The sequence below is a fragment of the Aegilops tauschii genome, chromosome 3, assembly GCF_002575655.3.
Source record: "Aegilops tauschii subsp. strangulata cultivar AL8/78 chromosome 3, Aet v6.0, whole genome shotgun sequence".
In the NCBI taxonomy this organism is placed as follows: Eukaryota; Viridiplantae; Streptophyta; class Magnoliopsida; order Poales; family Poaceae; genus Aegilops; species Aegilops tauschii.
In genome coordinates, this window is record NC_053037.3 from 474,744,857 (window position 1) to 474,768,397 (window position 23,541).

At 45.3% G+C, this 23,541-nt stretch overlaps 1 protein-coding gene across 1 annotated transcript; it reads left to right on the forward strand.

Annotated features, from left to right (window-relative positions):
• The first annotated feature begins 4,025 nt into the window (after nucleotides 1–4,025).
• Nucleotides 4,026–4,597, forward strand: LOC109786256 (cyclin-dependent protein kinase inhibitor SMR5). The gene has a single exon (XM_020344839.4). The coding sequence runs from the start codon at nucleotides 4,101–4,103 to the stop codon at nucleotides 4,344–4,346; it is 246 nt and encodes an 81-aa protein (XP_020200428.1). The 5' UTR covers nucleotides 4,026–4,100; the 3' UTR covers nucleotides 4,347–4,597.
• The last annotated feature ends 18,944 nt before the right edge of the window (nucleotides 4,598–23,541 follow it).

The following is a 23,541-nucleotide window of genomic DNA, read 5'->3' on the forward strand; positions in this document are numbered from 1 at the left end:
GTCGAATGCATATTTCTGCCACTTTTGCTCTCGAAACTTAGAATCCTCTGTCCATCTCTTGTGGAACTGCCACTTCTCACGGGCTGTTTGGACAGAGGTGGCGAAGTGGAATGGATGCTCGGCTTTGGCAATCCCGAGTGAAGAGCAGCTCAGCACATCCTCCACGGTTAAAACAGCGATCTCGCAAGCCAACACAGAGTGCAGAAAGGGGGTAAAAATCATGATCATGGCCACTACATGGGAGATTTGCTGCGAGAGAAATGGCTGCGTCTTCAGAGGCAAACGGGCAAACTCCGCGGACATCATTGTGGCAATACGGAGGAATATGGAACAATGGCGCCTGGCAGGCGCCAAAGCCATAGAGTCTCCCTTCGGGGACACAGTCCCGAGATAGAGGGTTACGACAAGCTGCAGGGGGCGGCCCCCCCTCTGTCTTTCTCTTTTTCATTTTCAGACCACTTTGGCCTGTTTTTGGATCTTCTGGATCCATGTCCTGTATTGTTTTGTCACTCTATCCCTGCTAAATCTATTGAAGCCAGACAAGTTGGATCTTTCAAAAAAAACACTGGGCCATGGTAGAGAAGGCCGGTGGACAGCGTCGGGCTCATCAAGGCGCGAATCGTCGACACACATGGGAGTCAACGCGGAGGCCTCCTATACCTCGCCCCCAGTGCTTGAAGAAGTGGATGGCGCTCACGGCACCCGAGCGGGCCGCGACCCAGGTAGCTGGCTCGACTGGTATTCACTTGCTCGCTCGATACCCCTTAAAAAACTTGCTCGCTCGATTGTTTCTCGCCGCTAGGGATATGTCTCACTTATAGCGACATGTGTGCCGGGTTCCCTGAAGGATTTTCCCTAATCGCTACAGTATAGGGCCGACTCGTTAGTTCGCTCGCTACGCTCCGTTCAGTTTGTTTTGTTTTTTTCTTTTTCTTTTGGTTTTCTATATTTCTTCAATGGTTTTCTTTTCTATATTTTCTTTGTTGTTTCTTCAGTTTTATTGTTCTTCACCGGGTTTCTACATTTTTTTATCGGTTTGACAATATTTTTTCTTTATTTTCCTTCATTTCGATATTTGATTTTTTTTCTTCACCGGTTTTCTTTGGTTTTTCTTTTTCTTCGTTATAAATTTAGTTTTCTTTTATTCTACACTGGTTTTCTTTCATTCTTCATTATAGTTTGGTTTTCTTTGTTTTATTCGCCTTTTCTTTTTTGTTTCTTTCTTTTTTGTGTCGATTTCATTGTTTCCCTTTTTGCTCAACACATGTTAACTTTTTTTAGTACACATTCAACATTTTTTGTATACATCAAAAACAAATTTTATATCCATGCTAATCATTTTTTGCAATGCATGATTAATGCTTTTTAAAAACTTATATTTTTGTGTCTACTTTTTTCCATACACAATGTACATTTTTGGTATATTTATCGAATACATTTTTTGAATACACATTCAACATTTTCCGAATACAAGAATAACGTTTTTAATACACGCTCAAAAACTCATACACATTTTTTTAATGTTTCATAAATATATTTCAAATAAAAGATTAACATTATTTTAATACATGATTAACATTTTTTCTATACACATTTACATTCTTCAAATGATTGATTAAGTTTTTTCAATAAAATATTATTTTTTTCGAATACATGGTCAACATTTTTTATACACATTTAACATTTTTAAATTCCTAATTAATATTTTTCAAATATAATATTTCAATTCTGTTCATACATGGTCAACAATTTTTTAATACAAACAAATTTTCTCTACACGCATTTACTATTTTTAAAGTGTCTACTTAATATTTTTTTCGAATTTTTTCGCAGCATATTTTTTCTAATATTTTTATTTATAATATTTGGAAGTATAAACACTTTTTTATAGTTGCACCAACATTTTTTATAACACCGCACATAGAACTTAAGTAATGTTTTATATATGTGTATTTTAGTTCTTTTGAAAATATAAAACATAAAAAAGGAAAACAAGAAGAAAAGACTGAAAACGAGTGAACAGACGAAAGAGCGAAAAATGATGAGCTAACAGCGCCGCTGGCCTGGCCCATTATTCCGCAGCTTCAGGCGAACGGGTGGTTTTGTCTCGCTAAAGACAAGACATAGCCGCAACCGCCTTTCGCAGGCTGTTCGCTTGCTCAAGTATGCATCGGCAACGCGCTCTCTAAGAAAATCATGAATCTGGGGAAAATCATAAGTTTAAAAAATCTTGAATTTTAGAAAACTTCACCAAGTATGATTTTTTTGTGAATTTGAGAAAAAAGTTCAAATTTGTTTGAAATACTTCCGGGAATCTGGGAAAAATAAAAAAAATTGGAAAATAGTTTACGAATTTGTAGAAGTTCTTGGATTTGAAGTGTTCCTGAATTCAGGATTTTTTTTATTTTATTTTTGCAAATTTGGAAAGTTCATAAATTTGGGAAAATATTGTGAACGAATAAAAATAATAAAAATCAAGCAAAACAAGTGAAACATAATCCAGATAAACCCAACCCAAACAAACCGGAAAAAGGAGAAGAAGAAAAAATGCATGAAAGAATGTTCCCAAATGCTCACCATCGAGGTTCTACACCGTCACCTCGAGCAATATAACTCGCCCCAGGGTGCCCTAGCCCCACTTTCCCTTCCCATACTCCCTCATCTCCCTTGCTCGCGACGGTAATCACGGTTCTCGCACACGCCTATGTTGCAGTCACCGCTGTCGCCCATCCCCACCCACACGACCATGAGCCGACTCGAGCCACGCCACGTCAAGAAGTTTTGCCATGCCTCCCTCGCCCCAAGTTACAACCTGGACGTCATCTTTCTCTTCTTGGGCCTGCTGTCGTCATGCCCGATCCCCTAGCTCCGACGAGTCTCAAAGCTTCTGCTGCCTTGCCTAATTTCCCTCCGGTGTTTCCGACGCTCATGGCGCCTCCCCAACAAGCCGATGGACCCAAGCTCCTTCCTCCATGCCGTCGTGCTTCGGTAGCCACCGCAGCCATCCTTGGCATTGTTGTCGTCCTCTCTGATCTTGCGTGAGACCCTAGGGTGAGCTTTTGTCTCGTTTGCCCCCATTTTCTCAGAGTCACCACTTCACCTAGCTCGATGCTACGCGCGGCACTGCCCTCGCTCGGCGGCGGCAGCCACCTTCCGTCCACCCCACAGCCCAACCCAATTCAACAATAGACATCTTTTCTGAGAAACTATAGACATCTTTTCTGAGAAAAAGGAGCACTACATTAGCCGGGCCGTATACTAAGTACTGGGCTGCTCGTGGAGGCATATCAACACAAAGTAACACTGGGTTGTTGTAGAGAAGGCCGTGGACAGCGCCGGGCCCACCAAGCGGGGAACCGTCACGCATGGGGTCAACGCGCAGAGCTGCCGTTTCACACGAGACCGTCCAAGCTCCTTCCGGCGCGGGGCCCACGCGGCCCGGGAATCCGAGGCGGAAGGGATCATTCCAACAGTCGGAAATCGCGAAGCCCCCCGCGCCCGGTCTTTCATGGACCACACCGCGGACCCACCGCACAGCCCCAGATAAGGTGTGCCGCGGCGCGCGGCGCACCGAGGACCCCGACCAGGTCGCGTGACGGGGTCGTGGGTACGCGCGGGCCCACCGCGCCGGCGCCCGCTAACCCATCACTTCCCCGTACACCTGGCGCCCTACAGCCCGCCGTAGCGCAGTGGAATCCAATGCGGCATATCCCCACAAACTTCCCCCAGCATCTCTCCACAGATCGCTATTTACACTTCCCACAGTGTCTCGTGGCCCGCCAGGGACTTTTATCTGAGACTGAAAAAGTCAGGTCCTTGGGAGGAAGAGTTTTAAATCGAACAGTGGCTCGCGGTTTCCCGCCCACTTGGCGCGCAGTTTCCCGCTTAATTCCGCGCCGGCGGATCGGAGGGACGGGAGGCGGCCACGTCACCGATCCCGCCCCGCCTTCCCCCGCACGGCGCCGTCCGTTGGAAGGCGGGGATCCTCTCGCCGCGGGCGCGTCCATTATAAGCCGCCCCTGCCCACGACGCTTCCCTCCCAAATTCCCCTTTCAAAACAAGGAAGGCCAAAATTTCTCCCCCCCGAAATAAAGCATCCAATGGCCATGGAGGGCGGCGCTGAGGCGGCGGCGGCGGTGGGCTACTACGGCGGCAACTGCGGGTGGGAGACGCCGAAGCGGGAGGAGTGCCGCATCCCGGCGACGCTGCCCTGCCCCGCGGCGCCGAGGAAGGCGGCAGCGGACTTCGGCACGCCCCGGCGCCCGCCCAAGAACGGCTACTTCCAGCCACCGGACCTCGAGGCCCTCTTCGCGCTCGCCCCGCGCCGGCAGGCGTCTTGCGCGTGATTCTGCCCGCTTCGGCGGCGGCACGCGGCGGCCGGCCGCGGAGGGCTCTGTTTTGGGTCGATTTTGGGAAGTGTAGATACTCAGCCAGTTTCTCCTCTGTTGTACTAGTAGCGGTAGCGGATTAGGTGTGTTCTAGGGAGTGGTAGTATGTAGCTAGGTAGGTGGGCAGAGGAACTGATATGAGCGGGGAGCTGATGAGCATATGGTTTTTGTATCGGCTGGAATGAGAAATCCTTATTTGTTTCTTGGCACTGATGCGACTCTGCTTGCTTGTTGCGCACTTCTGTATCTGCTCTGCTCAAGTGCTGATGTTGCTGAAGTTCTGATGTTGTTCTTCATGATGCCATTGCGATGTCGATTGTTGAGCTACGATTAATTTTTACTGCAAAGAATCCAAGGTCAATAATGGCGGCCACTGTAAGCTGAATGCGGCTGCTGACCCTGTGCGGTCGGCTCCTCACAGAGGGAAGCGTCGCTGTATGCACTGCATGCCAGTGATTTCTTGCTTTGCTTCCATGCGAGGCATCTGACGGTGTGATCACCAATCAACCTGTGGCTTCAAGGTTTGAAATGCCTCCTGTCCAGGCTGCAATCAGAAACCACAGTGCAGTGACTCGATCCCACAGTGCCTCCACTGTTCGTAGCTTGTTTGCTTCAGTGTTAGCTGGGCCAGCTGATTAATGTTAGGAGTTACACTAACGCTTGCAAAGTGTGGTTGACTGTTATGGGCCATCTGATTAGTAGGAGTACTAGTAGGAGTTACACTAACGTTTGTAAAGTGTGGTTGACTGTCGGCACTGTGCCGCTGTTTTGTTTTGTTTTGCCAAGGAGAGTTAATACGGGCGACATGAAGCAGTGCGTGCCCTTGAAGATGCAGTTAATGTGGGTGTGTGTGGGAGATCCGGCAGCATGATGTGGCTTTCTTCGCCTCGCATGCCTGCCTCCTAGCGGCTATGCGTATTGCAATGCGAGGTGTGTGGCCGTGCGTGTGACTAGTGTCAGGGCTTCATTCAGAACAACACCCCGTGGTCCTGAAACTGAAAGAAATGGAGGATGGGAGATCACGGTGACGCCGACAGTTTCCAGGATCCAGATCCTATGGACGAACGACGACGACGAGCCGACGCCGCCGCCCGCCGGGCAGTCGATGGCCCGTGAGGTGAGGTGGCCCGCGCGGCAGCGACAGAGAGAAGGAGAGGCAGTTTTAAACTTCCGAGTGGAAGTGTAGTCTACAGCTACAAGTGAGGTTCAGCTTCGCTACTGCAGCTTCCACTACCGTAATGATAGAGATCCATCCATACCGTACTCATGCTTGGGCTTTTTTTTTTGAAAAGCTCATGTTTGGGATTGGTCGAAGGTAGTTGTCTCCGTTTTCGTTTTCTCAACGACAAGCACACCGGTGACTTGCAAAAATGCCAGGCGGCCGCAAGGAGGGATATCGAGACAGCAACACGGCACCGGCAAAACTTGGAAATGGATTTGATCGGTGCAGGGAATTTCGCCCTTGACGTACGGCTTTGCTCTGTTTTCCTTTTCTTTTCCGTTTAGTCGAGGGAGTTCGTTGCTCCCAAGTCCCAACCACTCCATGGCGCTGAACTGCACGAGGCATAGGGGAGACCCGAGTCAGATCCTTCAGGTTGAAGCCAGGTACGATTCGATATTAACGTCACATCTAACTGGCCGCAGAAAACAATTTGCCGTTTTTGTCCCATCGCAATGGACATCTAATCGTCCCAATGTACTAGCACTCACAAGCATGTAAAAGCACGGTGGGTCTGCACACATTATGTCTGTCGAATTGGACAGTGTCGGTATGTTGAAATATCACCTTTTTTTTGCGAAATATGTTGAATATTCGCCTGTTTTCCCACTTTTCGCACAGATGGTAAAGAGTTGTAGTAAGTTGTAACAGTCAAGGGTATAGGTTCAAACAGTACTGTAGTATTTTGTACTGTTCAGGCTCACACCTTTCCCTGAGTGCGGGCATAGACTAATGCTCTGTCCCAGTGTCTTAGTCCTACTGCAGTCATGTTTTAGCCATTGCATACATACGAAACGCAAACTTACGTTGCACAGGCTCAGTTACATCAGAATCTGGTGGCCACATTTTGTTTACACTCTACACATTCGGTGCCCTGGTATTTCATTTCTTGGACTGGAAGCATGGTTCGCTTTGATGTTTTTCCTCTGTCTAAGAAAATCGATTATTCAGGGTTGTTCGACTGTATCAACCTGCGTAGCTGCGTATTTAAATGCTCTTATCCTGGTAGGCTTCCCTTGGTTACCAAGACAAACACAATTTGCAGCCAGCAGTCTACTTTTACATGGGCCCAAGCTGAAAAACCATGGTACTAGTGTTGGAACCGCCAGTCCCTCGCTGCTGCCCTCCTCTCTCTCTGTTGCCGTGGCTCGAACCAACGAAGAAGAAAGGGAAGGAGGAAGATCAGGGACACGGCGAGGTGGTTTTTCCAGCGCACGAACGCCTCTTCCTGAGCTCAAACTCAACACAACCCCGCACCGTTACAACGATCAGCCGCCGCGGCTTTATACCCGGAGCCAGCGACTGGGCACGCAACCACGCTCCCTCCCCCCTCGCGCCCGCGATCCGCTCGCCTCGCTCGTGCCCATGACGCGCTCCGACGCGCACGGGTCACGGCGGGCCTCCAGCTGATCGCACGCGATCACCCCGCGCAGCTCGCCAACGGCCTGCGGTCACACACACACATTGCGCACGTCCGCACGGACACGCCCGTGCTGGACCTACACGCACACACACTACTCGCCGCGGACCCGGCGCGCCCGACCTGGCCAGCTCGCGCCCATACAAGCGCTGCTCGCGTCCGGTGCATCGCCGCGGCTTATTCGCCCAACACTCGCGCCCTAAGCCGCGGCTCAGAGCAGCCCGGCGTCCTCGACGTCGTCCATGAACAGGGCTCGCTCGTCCGCCGGCGCCTTCTTGAGCTACGGGCACTCGCGCTTGAAATGCCCGCGTTCGCCGCACTTGTAGCACCGTCCCCGCCGGTCGTCGTCGTCGTCCCGCGCTCCGCCTCGCCGCTGCTCCCGCGCCCGCCATTGAGCCGCCGTGCACAGTAGCTCATCGCCTGCTCGCTCGCTGCCCGCCTGCCAGCGCCGACGCAGCCGCTCGTCGAACGCCTTCAGGCGCCCCAGCGCGTCCTCGAACAGCAGCGTCGACAAGTCGCATAACTGCTCTATTCCGGCGACCGCCGCGTACAGGCGATCCGGGACGCAGTCCAGGAGCTTCTTCACCATCGCCGCGTCGTCGAGGGTCGCTCCCAGCCCGGCGTAGCGCGCCGCCATGCCGATGATCTTCCCGGCGAAAGCGTCCAGCGACTCGTCGCTCGCCATGCGCAGGAGCTCGAACTCCCCGCGCAATGTGCCCAGCCGCGCCGCACGCACGCGATCGGCCCCGACGAACCGGGCCTTCAGGCTGCTCCAAATCTCCGCCACGGTCTTCTTCGCGGCCACCTGCAGCAGCAGATCGTCGGCGAGCGCCCAGAGTAGGTAGGCTCGCGCCGCCTTGTCTTTCTTGGCGATCACCGCCGAAGCCGCGTCCTCCGGCGGCACCACCGCCTCCCACAGCCCGGCGGCGTCCAGGTCTGCCTCCACCTTGATGGCCCAGGTGGTGTAGTTCTCCCCTGTGAGCACGGGCACCGGCTGTGACACCGAGCCACCTGAGCCGCTGGCGTACGGGACGAGCACCCTCGCCGGCGCGCCCTGAGCTTCACGTGGCTCTGATGCCAATTGTTGGAACCGCCAGTCCCTCGCTGCTGCCCTCCTCTCTCTCTCTCTCTGTTGCCGTGGCTCGAACCAACGAAGAAGAAAGGGAAGGAGGAAGATCAGGGACACGACGAGGTGGTTTTTCCGGCGCACGAACGCCTCTTCCTGAGCTCAAACTCAACACAACCCCGCACCGTTACAACAATCAGCCGCCGCGGCTTTATACCCGGAGCCAGCGACAAGGAACGCACCCACGCTCCTTCCCCCCTCGCGCCCGCGATCCGCTCGCCTCGCTCGTGGCCACGACGCGCTCCGACGCGCACGGGTCACGACGGGCCTCCAGCTGATCGCACGCGATCATCCCGCGCAGCTCGCCAACGGCTTGCGGTCACACACACACACACACACACACACACACACGGCGCACGTCCGCACGGACACACCCGTGCTGGACCTACACGCACGCACACACTACTCGCTGCGGACCCGGCGCGCCCGACCCGGCCAGCTTGCGCCCATACACGCGCTGGTCGCGTCCGGTGCATCGCCGCGGCTTATTCGCCCAACAACTAGATGACCACGTTCACATTAAGATGGCACAAGCATGCCACTCTAATACCATTTGCGGAATGAAATGAGGGTTTTCCTCTCTGTACCGAAATATATGTCGTTGAAAAAGCTTCAACGACATATATTTCGGTACAGAGGGAGTAGATGATTGAGTAGAATAAAATGAAGGTCTTTAGAAAAGCAGAGAAGATATGGAGAAGAAAATAAGGGCCAGAGTCTGTTCCACTTCAACAACCAGGCAGCTGTTAGGAACGTTGCGGCCCTGTTCCCCATGTTTATGCTCCGACAGCAGTATCTCGAACCCAAATCCTGTGGAAAAATGTGGGGAAAGGTGCGTCATGCTCCATAGAATTGACCTGGGGGGCATGGTTTGCTTCAAAGATTCACCAATAAAGGCACATGCAAGGTAAACTGTGGAAGTTGATATAAGACAAGAAAGGTGTCGATTGGAGTTTTTTGCAAGCAGACAGAGTGCGCCTCTTAGGGCATGTCCAACGCTGGACGCTTATACAGGCGCCAGGATCATTATCCCATCGAGTTCCCGGCTGATTAGCGGTTGGGCCGTCAAATCCCAGTGTCAAGTGCGGCATCGATGCAAAGGCTGGCATCCGATGCTTGGCCCTTTTCTCGGCTACACCAAGCGCCCCTGATAGCGTAATTAGGCTATGGAGTTAGCGCCATGCATTGGGAGCTAGGGCGCTTAGACATTTTCTATTTTATGGTATTTATTAAATTTCCTTCATAAACGTCTCCTTAAGAGTCCAGCGTTGGACATGCCCTTAAAGCAAACTTTCGCATGTGCAAAATCATTTTTACGGGGGCTCGCCTGTGCAAATTAGGAAGTGATATTTCACCACTTCAACTAACAAATGTAAACATCACCCCACGGTCTTATAACAGTAATATTCACATTATGTAAGATAAGAATGAACAAAACACCTCTTAATAATAACTCATGCAGATGTGCTCTGATATGTTTTGTTCATGGCACACAAAATTATCATTTGTTTGCCGACATTTATGAGCACGATGCAGTTGCATAATCAAGAAAATACATAGAAATTAACCGTCTTCCACTGCAACAAATGGTTCCACGTCCAGAAGTTAAAGAAGGAGCAACACAGCTGGATGGGAACTTTTGGTCTATGGACGTATATACATCCTGTATAGAAAAAAAATAGTAATTAAATAAAAAGTCAACAAATTATGAAAATATTTTTAAAATAAACTTCACTTTTCGTTGTACTAGTAAAAAACTGCCATGGAAGTAAAAAATCTCATTGACTTCTTTTCAAAAAGACAAAAATTTCTGTCAAAATAGTGTGAATAGTGACCTATAATAGCATATATATATATATATATATATATATATATATATATATATATATATATATATATATATATATATATATATATATTGCCCTGAGGTGGATGCTGGTTTTCTATTCGTGAAAATTTATATACTAGTGCAAAAGAACGTCAAGTTTATTGTAAAAAAAACGTTCATACTGTTTTGACTTTTTTTAATTAAAATTTTCCCCATATGAGGTGTATATACACCCAGGTACCAAAGGGTATTTCCCCAACACAACTGCCATACCTTCTATGGCAATTTAGGGTTTCCGTGCCGCCACCCTTACTGCGTTCGTAGATCGCTACCCTCCTCCTCGTATGCCCCCTCCATTGGTGGGTGAGTGACTTGAGACCCCGACCTACGGACGGGAGCCATATAGTTTTTCCCCGTCTCGAGGTTTTAGATACACCTTCATCGTCTAGCACTTCGGCCTTACCGGTGGTGGAGGCGGCGGTGCTTAATTGTGGCTCATATGGCTTCTTCTATAGCTCCAGCGGCACGTAAGACACCGGATCTTGTGAGAATATTGGATGGATATGTAGGTATTTCTTGTCCATCGCTTCGGCCCTTCATGTGGTGGTGTCCTTTGCGCGAATAAGGTCTCCTCTATATTTTTCTCCGGTTTGGCGGTGCGTGCATCTTCAAATCTAGCGACGGGATTTGTTGGTTATGGCTGACTTTCCATCTACAATTGGTTCACACCTTTGTTGAGCAGGTGGTGCTTGGGCATTAACGGCACCAATTTTGGTATTCTGTGGACTCAGGCGGAAGTCTAGGTGTAATAAACCCAACGTAGTCTTCTTCTCCTAGCTGATCAACATGCTCAATGCTTTTCGCTAGAGATCCGTGGCTTATCAGTTGCTTGCATGGATACTACTCTTACGCTACTGTTCTGTGATGGCTTGGACTGTAGCGGGGACAACTTGAGTGCGCCATCGACATGTTCGGATTGTAGAAGATGGTGGACTCCCCAAGGACCGGATCGTACTTCAGGATTCCTTGATTAGCAAATTGTATTTTTTTTTCTAGGTCTTTCGGGCAATCCTGGTATTTGATTTACGAAAAATGTATTTGGCAACCCTGTGCCAGTTTGCAAAAACGCCACACCACCTGGATGCCGTCGATTTGAATCCAACGCGCGTTATTCGTTCCAGCGAGCCGTTTCTTTTTTTCTCTCGCTGGTGTGTGGGCCACCGCTGCACGTCCGCTCGCTCGAACCGTCTCCCCCCCGATGTGGACTTAACTCCTCCCCCCTCCCTCGATTCATTTGGTAACCGCGCGCTGCTCCGCTCTGTGTTTCTCGGCCGCTCCGCCCCCGCCCTCTCTCCGTCGACGGCGAGCGGCGACGCCTTCTCCGGCCGATTCTCGGCGGCAGTTTTCTGTTCCACCGTGAGTATCGCTCAATCCCCCTCGCATCCGCCCCACTAGTTCGTGCTCTGTTTCTCGACGCCGTTAGTGGCGGGATGTTCGTCGGATTGGTCGCAGGTTAGAACAGACGAGGAATGCGCCCAACACGTTCAATTCGTGGTGCATTTGCTATTTGTTAGCCTCTGTTTCGCATGCACATCGTTTTAGTGCTTAATTTGCCATTTTCAATTTCGTGGGTAGTTGTCGTAAGTTTTTGAATTGATCCCCCCTGCTACACGGCTCGATTCTGATTTCTAGAGTTTTCTCTAGATGCAAAACCATTATATCTCCGTTCATGATTCGCGCCGTTGTCCTATGATGATTTCTGCCGTTATTTTGGTTGCCGGTAGGGTTTGGTGCGGGGATTTTACAACGACTCTCCTCACTCTGTATCTATGTTGGGCTCCGTTTTATCATGCTCTTATGGTTGCAGTGAAGGAATTGAATTACCACCTGTATAATTAGGTTGCTGGTGATAATCCCATACTGTTTGTGTGTTTTATATGCAGTTCATCTCATTTTGTGTTTAGGTTGTCATGATGGATTGTTTGTTCTAGCACTATCAGTGGTGTCTCTTTTCATGATGCATTTTGTGTTTCTAACTGATGGATGTGCCATCATTTAACTTACCTGAACTTTAATTGTGAATATTACCATCAGTGGTGTGAATAATTTATCAGGAGTCACCTGTAAATTTTATCATGTCACTGATTTTTTAATATATGTGTTTGCGTGTAAGTTGTTGCCATCCCTAATTTTCATGATGCATTTTGTGTTTCTAACCGATGGATGTGCCATCATTTAACTTACGTGAACTCTAATTGTGAATATTACCATCAGTGGTGTGATAATTTATCAGGAGTCACCTGTAAAATTTATCATGTCACTGATTTTTTAATACTTAGTGCTGTGATGTCCAAATATATGTGTTTGTGTGTAAGTTGTTGCCATCCCTATTTTTCATAATTTATCTTGCCCGATACATACATTTTATCGGTGTATCATAAGCAAAAAAATTCAGGTATTCAATATCTATTAGAAGCACACATGTCCTTATTTTTGTTTTCGTTCTTCTCTGTTGTGGATGAATTATCTTGTTGTATGTTCACAAGTTACCAATGTATCATAAGAATATGGGTGTGAATATTAATTCAAGAGCCTGCATCCTTTATGCTCACTTTTTTCTCTTTGGTATTCTTGTGTGTCAGGTCACAATGCCAAGGAAGCGCAAATTAGATGATGACTTTGAGGAGGTGAACCCCTTAAAGAAGCAGAAGCCTCCCACAGATCGGAACAGGGCTTCTCCTAGTGCTCTTGTGACTGCCTGTAAGGATATGTCAGATGAGAGAATGTTTGCGATTGATGACATGGATTTCACTAGTCTGCGTAATATCAAGTGTGATAATCTGTTCAATCGGCTTTCTCAATGGCTTGCTGGTCTATACGACCCTGATTCCCGTGAGGTTGTTGTACCTGGTCGCGGAAGGTTACTGGTCAGTGAAGAGTCTGTGCATCGTATAATGGGTGTGCCCCGAGGTGATATTGCGGTGGATTTCAAGGTTCCTACAGATGCACAGCTTGGACTTGCGGGAGATCTTTTTGGTGATCTTGGACATGCTCCTAAAACTGTGGATGTATTAAACCTTATCTTGAGCACTAACCGGCATGATGACAATTTCAAGCGCTTGTGGCTTGTGCTTTCTGCCAGCACTGTGATGGCGCCGACGACTTCCAACAAGATCAGCACCAGATGGTATCCTGTGTTGGTAAGCACATCTGGCTATCTTTCTAGTTCACACTTTTTATCTCTTTTCTTTTCTGTTTTTTACCTGGTAACTTTTTTGCTTCTTAGTCTGATGATTATGCACATATGCACTTTGATAACTTTCCCTGATTTTTGGAGTGTGGTAATTTATGTCCCTTCGATTTTTTTATGATCTGAAGTGTGGTAATTATGTAGTAATGCACCTGATAACTTTTTCTGAAAGTGTGATAAATATATAGTAATGCACCTGATAACTTTTTATGAAGGTGTAGTAATTACATAGTGATGCACCTGATAACTTTTTCTGAAAGTGTGGTAATTATGTAGTAATGCACCTGATAATTTATTTATGCCTTGCAATATGGTAATTTTGACTTACTTCTCAATAATGTGGTAATTGTGTGCTTATGTTGGTGATTCAATGCTTTAACAGTGTTGTAAGTGTCTACTTATGTCCCCTGCTAACTTGTGTGCATACATTCCTCTATGTTTCATGTGTTTTTTTTCACAGCAACATATTGGCAATGTAAAAAACCTCAACTAGTGCAAATTTATTGCGGATCAGCTTCACAAAGCCCTTTCAAAAGGAAAGCCTACGATGGGCTGCCTCCTATTCTACAATGTTAGTTCCCATGATTTTTGGATTGTATATCTTATTCCGCCAAACAACTAGATTGTAATGACCTTTTCTGTTTTTCCAGCTTCTGTATATAGATGCTATTGACTTAACTGGCCTTGGTATCATCTTGCATAATGGTCCTTTTGCAATTAAGTGTGGACGAATGAGTTGGCATCGAAAGTTCTCCTGATGGATGTCCAGAGGGACAAGCTTTCTTATGGGAAATTACCGGTAATTTCCCATTCGTCATTTTTCTTACCTTCTATGTATTGCCATCTTTTTTATCATTTTTTTATTTGTTTTTTATCATATTTTTTCAGCTTAAGCCCCAATATGGTCAAGACTATTGCTTGTTTGGTGGCTTACAAGGTATAGATAAATTCATGTGTGTTCATGCACCGCAAAACTGTTCTGAACAGGTATTTTAATCTTTTTTGTGCGTTTGGATATTTTTCTTTTCCTTTTCTTGGTAAATATTGTTATAAAGACCTGGTAACTTTTAATGTTTTTAGGATGGTAACTTTTTTTATTTTTTAGATTCTCACTTTGGAATAACTTCTTTTGAACTTATCTTTGTGTGGTATTTTTAGTTGTTTTTGCATGGTAATTAATGTCTCTCACAACCTGATTATTTGTTTTTTCATTCATGATTTTTCTATCAGAAACTTGCTAAAGCTTCTGCTATTGTGGGCCGCTTTTCGTCTGGCATGGTTGGCCTCCTGGGTGGTCTTGTTAATGAGTTCATGTCCTTGGATGATGAAGACAGCTCATGGATGTCCCGTGTGTTAGAGAGCCAACTAAAGGGTTTATCTTCTGCTGCCGGGAAGACTGCCGGGAAGACTGCAAGCACCCGTCCTGCATCCCGCTCACGTGAAGTAAAAGATACCGGCAAGCAAACTGTTGAAGGTTCAGATTCTGATCATGAGGATAGTGATGGTGGCGGTGATGGTCACTCTGACGAAGATCTAGATTTTCACGTTCATTACCATGGTTCTTCAGGTGGACCAAATGCCCATGAGGCTTCAAGTAGTGGGGGTAGTGCTGGACCGAATGCCCATGATGCTTCAGGTAGTGGCGCAACGAATGCAGATGTGGGTGCAACCATGTTTGCAACTGCCAATGTGTCGATAAGGTCAGCTGGAATTGATGGAACTGCTACTGCAGGAACCGATCAGCCTCTCGAGTCTCAGATTATGCTTACTGCACGTTCCGGGAATGTATCTAGTGATGGATTGCATAATCAGACAGATATGACGGATACTCAAAACGAGGCTGCTGTTGATGCTTCTGTGAAGTGGTGCGGTTCTTCTCTCGTCCGTAACTTGGATAAGCAATATTCCAGGCATCGCAAGAAATTACGCCTACCTCCTCCACCCATGGCCACTGGTACAACTGTTTCTGACCAGCCGTCGTTGGATGATACACATCGTTGTATCAAGGCAATAGTCATCAATGAGCTTGGCATTGTAGGCCCTGATAAGGGCACTAACTCAGTAATTGCCAATCCCTCGCGGAAGAAGCAACATCCTCGCAAGTGAGTTTCTTATCATCTGCTAGTTGATTTCTTTTTATTTTCATTTTTTATATTGCACTTTTGTACATACTTAGTTGTTGTTACTCTTTTGTGTTATAACTTTTCCTAGCACCTAGCTTCTGATAATTAGAAGTAACTATGTCTGGATAGTTTCTATACCTTAATAAGCCTGTGTTTTTGTCTAAAATGAATAGTAATTATATCATGGTAAGGCTGATAACTTTTAGTAGTTATTTTCACGATAATAACTTCAGTTTTTTATTTGAACAATATGTAGTTTAACTTTGTTTGCATGATAATTTTAGTAATTATATGTTGGTAAGCATGTGTTATTTGTCTACGGTAACATTTTTCTCACGTGCACTATATCCTTTTCAAATAATAACTTGTCAGGGGTTCGAATGCTCCATCTATTAGTGTTGCCGACCTTCAGCAAACGCGGTTTACCAGTGTGGGTGTCACGTCTGAGGAGGTACCTAGTAATCCCGCGCGTTCTTCGGCACATGTTGAGTCGTCTGACACGTCATGCAGGTGATTATGAATGTTATTTTTCCTCACTATATGATATCTAAATGATTTTCTCTATTTATTTATTTTTCTTGGTAAATTAGGTGAATATATACCGGTAATTTAACTCTTTTATGCGTGGCATCATAATCTGTATGGGAATGACTGGTAGTTTTTATAGTCAAAGCTCTTATAATATTACTGTTATTTTTAGCATGATAAATTTGTGGGTAACTTCATTAATGTTATATTTTAGCATTATGTGGATAACCAAGTTGGCCATAAGCTAAAAAATAATTTGAATACAAGCTGGTAACTAAAGTTATATTTTAGCTGGTAACTACTGTCAATATAAGCTGGTAACTAATGTTATATTAGCTGTTGTATAATGCAAATATAATCTGATAACTAATGTTAATATAAGCTGGTAACTAATGTTATTATAAGCTGGTAATGTTTATTTTTCTTGTGTGCAGCAAGAAAACCAAGATTACTGTGAGGAAGGTTACGAAGTCTTCTAAAGTTGCAGTTGCAACTAGGTCTTCTCCTCGTGTTGCTTCCAAGGACGCGAAAGATGATTTTAAAGACTCCCCGTGGTCACTTCTTCAATGGCTGTTGTGCAAGATAATGCCCCTGTGAGGAATTCACCAGATGGTTTTGGAGCTGTGGAAGAGCTCGCGGCAGCAACCACTATTACTCAAGTGGTAGAAGAAATTGCCAATGTTGTTATTGGCACTGAAGCTGAAACTTTTGCTGATCAACCTAAAGGAATTGCTCCTCCAATGAGCGTTGTTGTAGCTGAAACTTCTGCTGATCAACCTCAAGGAATTGCTCCTTCAATGAGCTGCCGTAGCTGAAACTTCTGCTGATCAAGATCAAGGAATTGCTCCTCCAATGAGCGCTGCCGTAGCTGAAGATGACCAAGCTCCTGTCAAAATAGCATGTGTTGTTCAAGCTCAAGTTGAATCTGCCCAATCCAATGTGGCAGAACCAGTTGAAACTGAAGATGCAGTGTTTGTTGAAGCTCAACCTGGGGATGACCAAGTCTCCGCCCAAGAATTCAGCATTAATGTAGATGTAGAAGATGTTGTTGCTGATAGAGCCTACTGGGATTTCACCCCACCATCTTGCTCTCTTAGCCCCACACCGCCCGGACTAGATATTAATACGACGGCCGCAGTCCCAGCTGCAGTACCAACACCGCCCCCAGCGGTTGTTTCGACAACTCAAGCACCACCAGTGGTCCCAGCGGCTAACAATGCTCCCCAAGACCGAGCAGCAGCATCCCCAATTGATCATATGGCGGCAGCACCATGAGATTTAAAGAATGCGGAAGATAATCCTATTGACTCCAATCCGTTTTCATGCTCTGAGCCTGCTGACCTTGGTAAGTGAAGGCATATACGTGTCTTCGCTTTATCACAAAAGAGTGATGGGATGGATGTCTGCTTTTCGAAGACCTTTTTTTATGCTTTTAGTTTGATCCTTGTGTGTATATTTATGCTCTTTTTATCCTATGTATGGACAACCCCCCCTCTCACATGTAATGACTTCTGCTTTTGCGTGTGTGCTATGTAATGAACTATGTGTTTTCGTTTCACATTCGCGCTCTTTTATTTTTATGTTGTCTGGTGTGTGGGTGTATTATATGTGATTATTATTGTTAATTATTCCTGGTAACTTTTACTAACATCTAACTGATAATTATTTGCGCTCTACTTTTAACTGATAATTATAGCGCTCTACATGAAAGACATTGTACCTTATTTTCTATCTTACCATTTTATTGTACGGTAACTTTCACCATGATAACCTTTGCGAATGTTGCGCTCGTATTTTTTGTTCTAACTAGGTACCTACATGTTTTCATTTTTTTGCTAACTAGTTACTTAAATGGTAACATTTGTGATCATACCCTGATAACTTCTGCTATCACCATGGTGATAACTTCAACCTTTTTTTCTTTATTCCTGGTAACTTTTACTAACATCTGACTGACAATTATAGCGCTCTACTTTTAACTGATAAATACAACGCTCTACATGAAAGATATTGTACCTTGTTTTCCAGCTTACCATTTTATCGTATGGTAACTTTCACCATGATAACTTTTTGCGAATGTTGTGCTGGTATTTTTTGTTCTAACTAGATACCTACATGTTTTCATTTTTTTCCGCTAACTAGTTACTTAAATGGTAACATTTGTGATCATACCCTGATAACTTCTGCTATCACCATGCTGATAACTTCAACCCTTTTTTTCTTTATTGTTGCTGTAAATACACCCCCTCCTTTCCCTGCACACACACACAGACCATTCCAATACATTCATGCTGCCCCTTTAACTATCTTGACCCCCCTCATTTTCTTCCATTTTTCTCTCTACAGTAATTATATCATCATTCTGTACTATCTATCACTTTTTTCTTTAGCTGTTTTTCCACATATTTGACATTCCTTTTTTCGGTTCGCAAACTGACCTGATCGCAACTTTTTGAAGAGCGTCGCTTTTGAGTTTATGATGCGGATGTTGAAGACGATGATGTAATTATGTGGGTTGAAGAAGTCGAACGTGCCACTGTTAGAGCAAAAGCAAATTGCGCTTCTGTAAAAGGTACTGATAGGAAGATTTTTTAACAAACTTTTTCCTACTGCCAACCTTGATAACATCATTATGTTCATGTTGATAATTTACTGTTCTAAACTCTGATAACTTCTTTTCTTTTTGTTTCCCCATAATATTTCTTTTCATCATTCCCAACTCTGATAACTCCCTTCACTTTTCTTCTAGACCACCCCACCAGCCCTGAATTTGTTACACCAGTTATTCAACCTCCCTATGGTAATCATTCAGCCAGTGTGACTCCTAAATCGTACATTCAGAAAGTTAGGGTAAGCCGCCCATCGCAGTTCCTTCTGCCTCCATATTGTGGCCTCACAGCATCTGCACTCGAAGAGGTTATTTACGCAGAAGTTATCAAGCACACCACTGATTCAGTTGACTCCAGGATAAAACAGTAATGACATTTACTGTTTTCCTTTTCTCTAGTATTTTGACCCCTCACTGTCAAAACATTGGCTTATATATTATTTTTTCTTTGTTTGCTTTCCAGTATTAGGGTTATTGACATCGATGGGCGGTGGGTCACATTGGAAGAGCTCGCTAATAGTGTGATAGAAGGTGGTCATGTTTCGAATAATATTGTTGAGCTCCACATCCGAACTCTTTCTTATTCTGTACCCCCAGGGAAGATCATCTTTCCATGGTTGCTGTCAGTATATCTTCTCATACCTGATATGACGAGCAAGTTCCTAATCAAACATTTCCATCGTGATGTAAACTACATACTTAGTGACCAAAATCAGGTACATTTTTTATGTAAACTACATAGTTTTCTGCTTTTAAATCCTACAAGCTGTTTTTTAGTTGGTATAACAGGCAATTTTATTAGGCTCTTAATTTGGTTTTGTCACACATCGTACCACTAACGAATTTTAGCTGGTACATAGTTATGTTACTTTTCTGTGGTAACTTTCATGTATGCTGATACGTCTCCAACGTATCTATAATTTATGAAGTATTCATGCTATTATATTATCCATCTTGGATGTTTAATGGGCTTTACTATGCACTTTTATATGATTTTTGGGACTAACCTATTAACCTAGAGCCCAGTGCCAGTTTATGCTTTTCCTTGTCTTTGAGTTTTACAGAAAAGGAATACCAAACGGAGTTGCCAATTTTTGACGATTTTTTATGGACCAAAAGAAGACCCCGGAGCAAAAGAGTTGGGCCAGAAGAGTCCCGGGCTGCCCACGAGGGTGGGGGGCGCGCCCACCCCCTGGGCATGGGCCCCTGCCTCGTGGACAACCCAGAGACCCCCCTGACGTGCGACCTACGCCAAAAAATCCTATAAATACTGAAACCTCCAGAAAGCAGAATAGATCGGGAGTTCCGCCGCCGCAAGCCTCTGTAGCCACCAAAAACCAATGGGACCCTGTTCTGGCACCCTACCGGAGGGGGGATCCCTCACCGATGGCCATCTTCATCATCCCGGCGCTCTCCATGACAAGGAGGGAGTAGTTCACCCTCGGGGCCGAGGGTATGTACCAGTAGCTATGTGTTTGATCTCTCTCTCTCTCTCTCTCTCTCTCTCTCTCGTGTTCTTGAGGTGATACGATCTTGATGTATCGTGAGCTTTGCTATTATAGTTGGATCTTATGATGTTTCTCCCCCTCTACTCTCTTGTAATGGATTGAGTTAATGGAAGTTATCTTATCAGATTGAGTCTTTAAGGATTTGAGAACACTTGATGTGCTTTGAGTCTTTAAGTCTTGCCGTGCTTATCTGTGGTGACAATGGGATATTCAGGTGATCTACTTGATGTATGTTTTGGTGATCAACTTGCGGGTTCCGTAACATTGTGAACTTATGCATAGGGGTTGGCACATGTTTTCGTCTTGACTCTCCGGTAGAAACTTTGGGGCACTCTTTGAAGTTCTTTGTGTTGGTTGAATAGATGAATCTGAGATTGTGTGATGCATATCGTATAATCATACCCACGGATACTTGAGGTGACATTGGAGTATCTAGGTGACATTAGGGTTTTGGTTGATTTGTGTCTTAAGGTGTTATTCTAGTACGAACTCTATGATAGATCGAACGGAAAGAATAGCTTCATGTTATTTTACTACGGACTCTTGAATAGATCGATCCGAAAGGATAACTTTGAGGTGGTTTCGTACCCTACCATAATCTCTTCGTTTGTTCTCCGCTATTAGTGACTTTGGAGTGACTCTTTGTTGCATGTTGAGGGATAGTTATATGATCCAATTATGTTATTATTGTTGAGAGAACTTGCACTAGTGAAAGTATGAACCTTAGGCCTTGTTTCCTAGCATTGCAATACCGTTTACGCTCACTTTTATCATTAGTTACCTTGCTGTTTTTATATTTTCAGATTACAAAAACCTATATCTACCATCCATATTGCACTTGTATCACCATCTCTTCGCCGAACTAGTGCACCTATACAACTTACCATTGTATTGGGTGTGTTGGGGACACAAGAGACCCTTTGTTATTTGGTTGCAGGGTTGTTTGAGAGAGACCATCTTCAACCTACGCCTCCCACGGATTGATAAACCTTAGGCCATCCACTTGAGGGAAATTTGCTACTGTCCTACAAACCTCTGCACTTGGAGGCCCAACAACGTCTGCAAGAAGAAGGTTGCGTAGTAGACATCATATGCCTATTGGTAACATATGTTGTCAGTGTTCTGATAACTTGCCTTTTTAACTGTAAATGCATCGGTAACTTCTTGTGTTCATGTGTTCACATTTTTTTAACAGCTACTGTTTCCAACACTACAAAAGTTGGGACCTCTACCAAAGGACAGGCATTGGTACGTCTTGTGCCTTAATCTCAAGGCAAAACGATTTGAAGTTATTGATTCTCTTTGGCCACAAGATAGCCCTTCGCTCATCACACATGCGACGAAGCTTATGAATGTCATTAAAAAAGCCTGGTTGATTGCGTACAAGGACTCAAGTAAGCAGATCCAAGACTATGATCTTGTGTACATCGATGTGTTCAAACAGGACAATGGGTTAGTTTTTTTGGCTAGTACTCCATCATTTTTTCCCATATAAATACCCGGTAACTTAGTAGTGTAGCATTTTAAAAGTTCGTTCACCTTTTTGCATATCTTATTTTGCTTTTTAACACATTTCTTGTTTTTTTCCTTACAGCACTGATTGCGGTTTCTTCGCGTTCAAGATCTTGGAGTTCTGGGATGGTAAAAATATCCCGACAATAACTCAGGAGCAGATCCCGGCACTGAGGAAGATATTGACAAGCATGTGGCTGGACCATCCTCTTAACAAATGCACGCAATGGCGCTATCACTTGTTCAACAAGGAGTAATTGATGTGAGAAATTTGCACCAATATAAGTTTGAATTTATGTTTAAGAACGATGATAGTTTTATACATTTTTTCTGGGCTGATTACTATCTTTTTTATACATTTTTGCTGATAACTTATGTTAATCAATGCTGATAACATACTTTATCAGGTGCTGATAACTTTGTATTTCATGGCGTCATAACATTTTGCTCACAAACAAAGAACGATAACTAATCTCATTCTCATTTCTGAAAATCACCATTACATTCTGGACGATAACTTACATGTTTCAGTGCTGATAACTTTTCATTACATGGTGTCTCGACACCGTTTACACAATAAAATGGGTAAAATTGATAAGTAAAATCGATAACTTGCACTTCAATGCCCATCTAACTTTTTTGCACTTCAAGTTTCTTAGTGCGGGATGGGTGAGGTACATTTGCGTTTATCATGATCTGTCGACCCGCAGACTCTACATTTGCTCTCTTTTTTTGGTTTTGCAATGTCAAATGGGTGCTGAAATCTTTTCCCTCTTGGACGCCCTTTCGTAGTAGACTTTGGTGGGTCTAGTATCACTCTTGTGTTTGATGATTGCGATCCCTCGGCATGTGAGCCCTGGAACTGGAAAATATTGCCAGACACATGCGTGACAGGAATGCTTCCTTGATGCGCTACTGGGACACCTTCAGTGGCACTAGTCCCTGATGGTGAAGAAAACATTTGTGCTTCTTTTCCCTCATCTTTTTCCTTTCTTGCTTTCTTTATCTGCCTCTTTTTAAGTGCATCCATGTCATCTCTGAAAGCATTAACATGTTTCCTTGCCAATGCCATCCCTTCATCAGTAGTGCAAGTGTCTTTTGCTTGTTCCTTGAAATCATTCAGAATAGATGTATATCTCATGATATTTTTTCCTTCCTTTGTCATACCCTTCTTAACTGTTGGCTTTTGGTAATCAGGCTCAACAAGATCCTCTTCTGGATCCCATGTACACCTATCTAGGATATACCTCCTCGGTATCTCGTAGACTCCAATCTGTTCCATTACTCGTAGTATGTGTGCGCACAATAGCCCATCGCGATCAAACTTGCAGCAAGTGCATGAGTATACCCCTTCATCCTTGTTCGCCTGCACATGGTAGTCCCTATCCCCATACTTTAGTAGTATGCCTCGGAGCGACCACATCATGAAGGTTCCATCTTGCAAAGTGTCGCATCCGTAAGCAGTCTTTAGCTTCATCTTGCAAAGTGTCGCATCCCTCGCATCTGTAACTCGATTGGGTTCAATGTGTTGGGGAACGTAGTAATTTCAAAGAATTTCCTACGCACACGCAAGATCATGGTGATGCATAGCAATGATAGGGGAGAGTGTCGTCCACGTACCCTCGTAGACCGTTAAGCGGAAGCGTTATGACAACGCGGTTGATGTAGTCGTACGTCTTCACGATCGACCGATCCTCAGTACCGAACGTACGACACCTCCGCGTTCAGCACACGTTCAGCTCGGTGACGTCCCGCGATCTCACGATCCAGTAAAGCTCGAGGGAGAGTTTCGTCAACACGATGGCGTGGTGACAATGTTGATGAAGCTACCGACGCAGGGCTTCGCCTAAGCACCGCTACGATATGACCGAGGTGGATTATGGTGGAGGGGGCACCGCACACGGCTAAAAGATCAATGATCAACTGTTGTGTCCTTGGAGTGCCCCCTGCCCCCGTATATAAAGGAGCTAGGGGGGAGGCGGCCGGCCAAGGAGGAGAGCGCGCCAAGGGGGGAGTCCTACTCCCACCGGG

Coding starts and splice junctions, on each gene's coding strand:
- LOC109786256 (XM_020344839.4), top strand. CDS start 4,101: ATGGCCATGGAGGGCGGCGCTGAGGCGGCGGCGGCGGTGGGCTACTAC.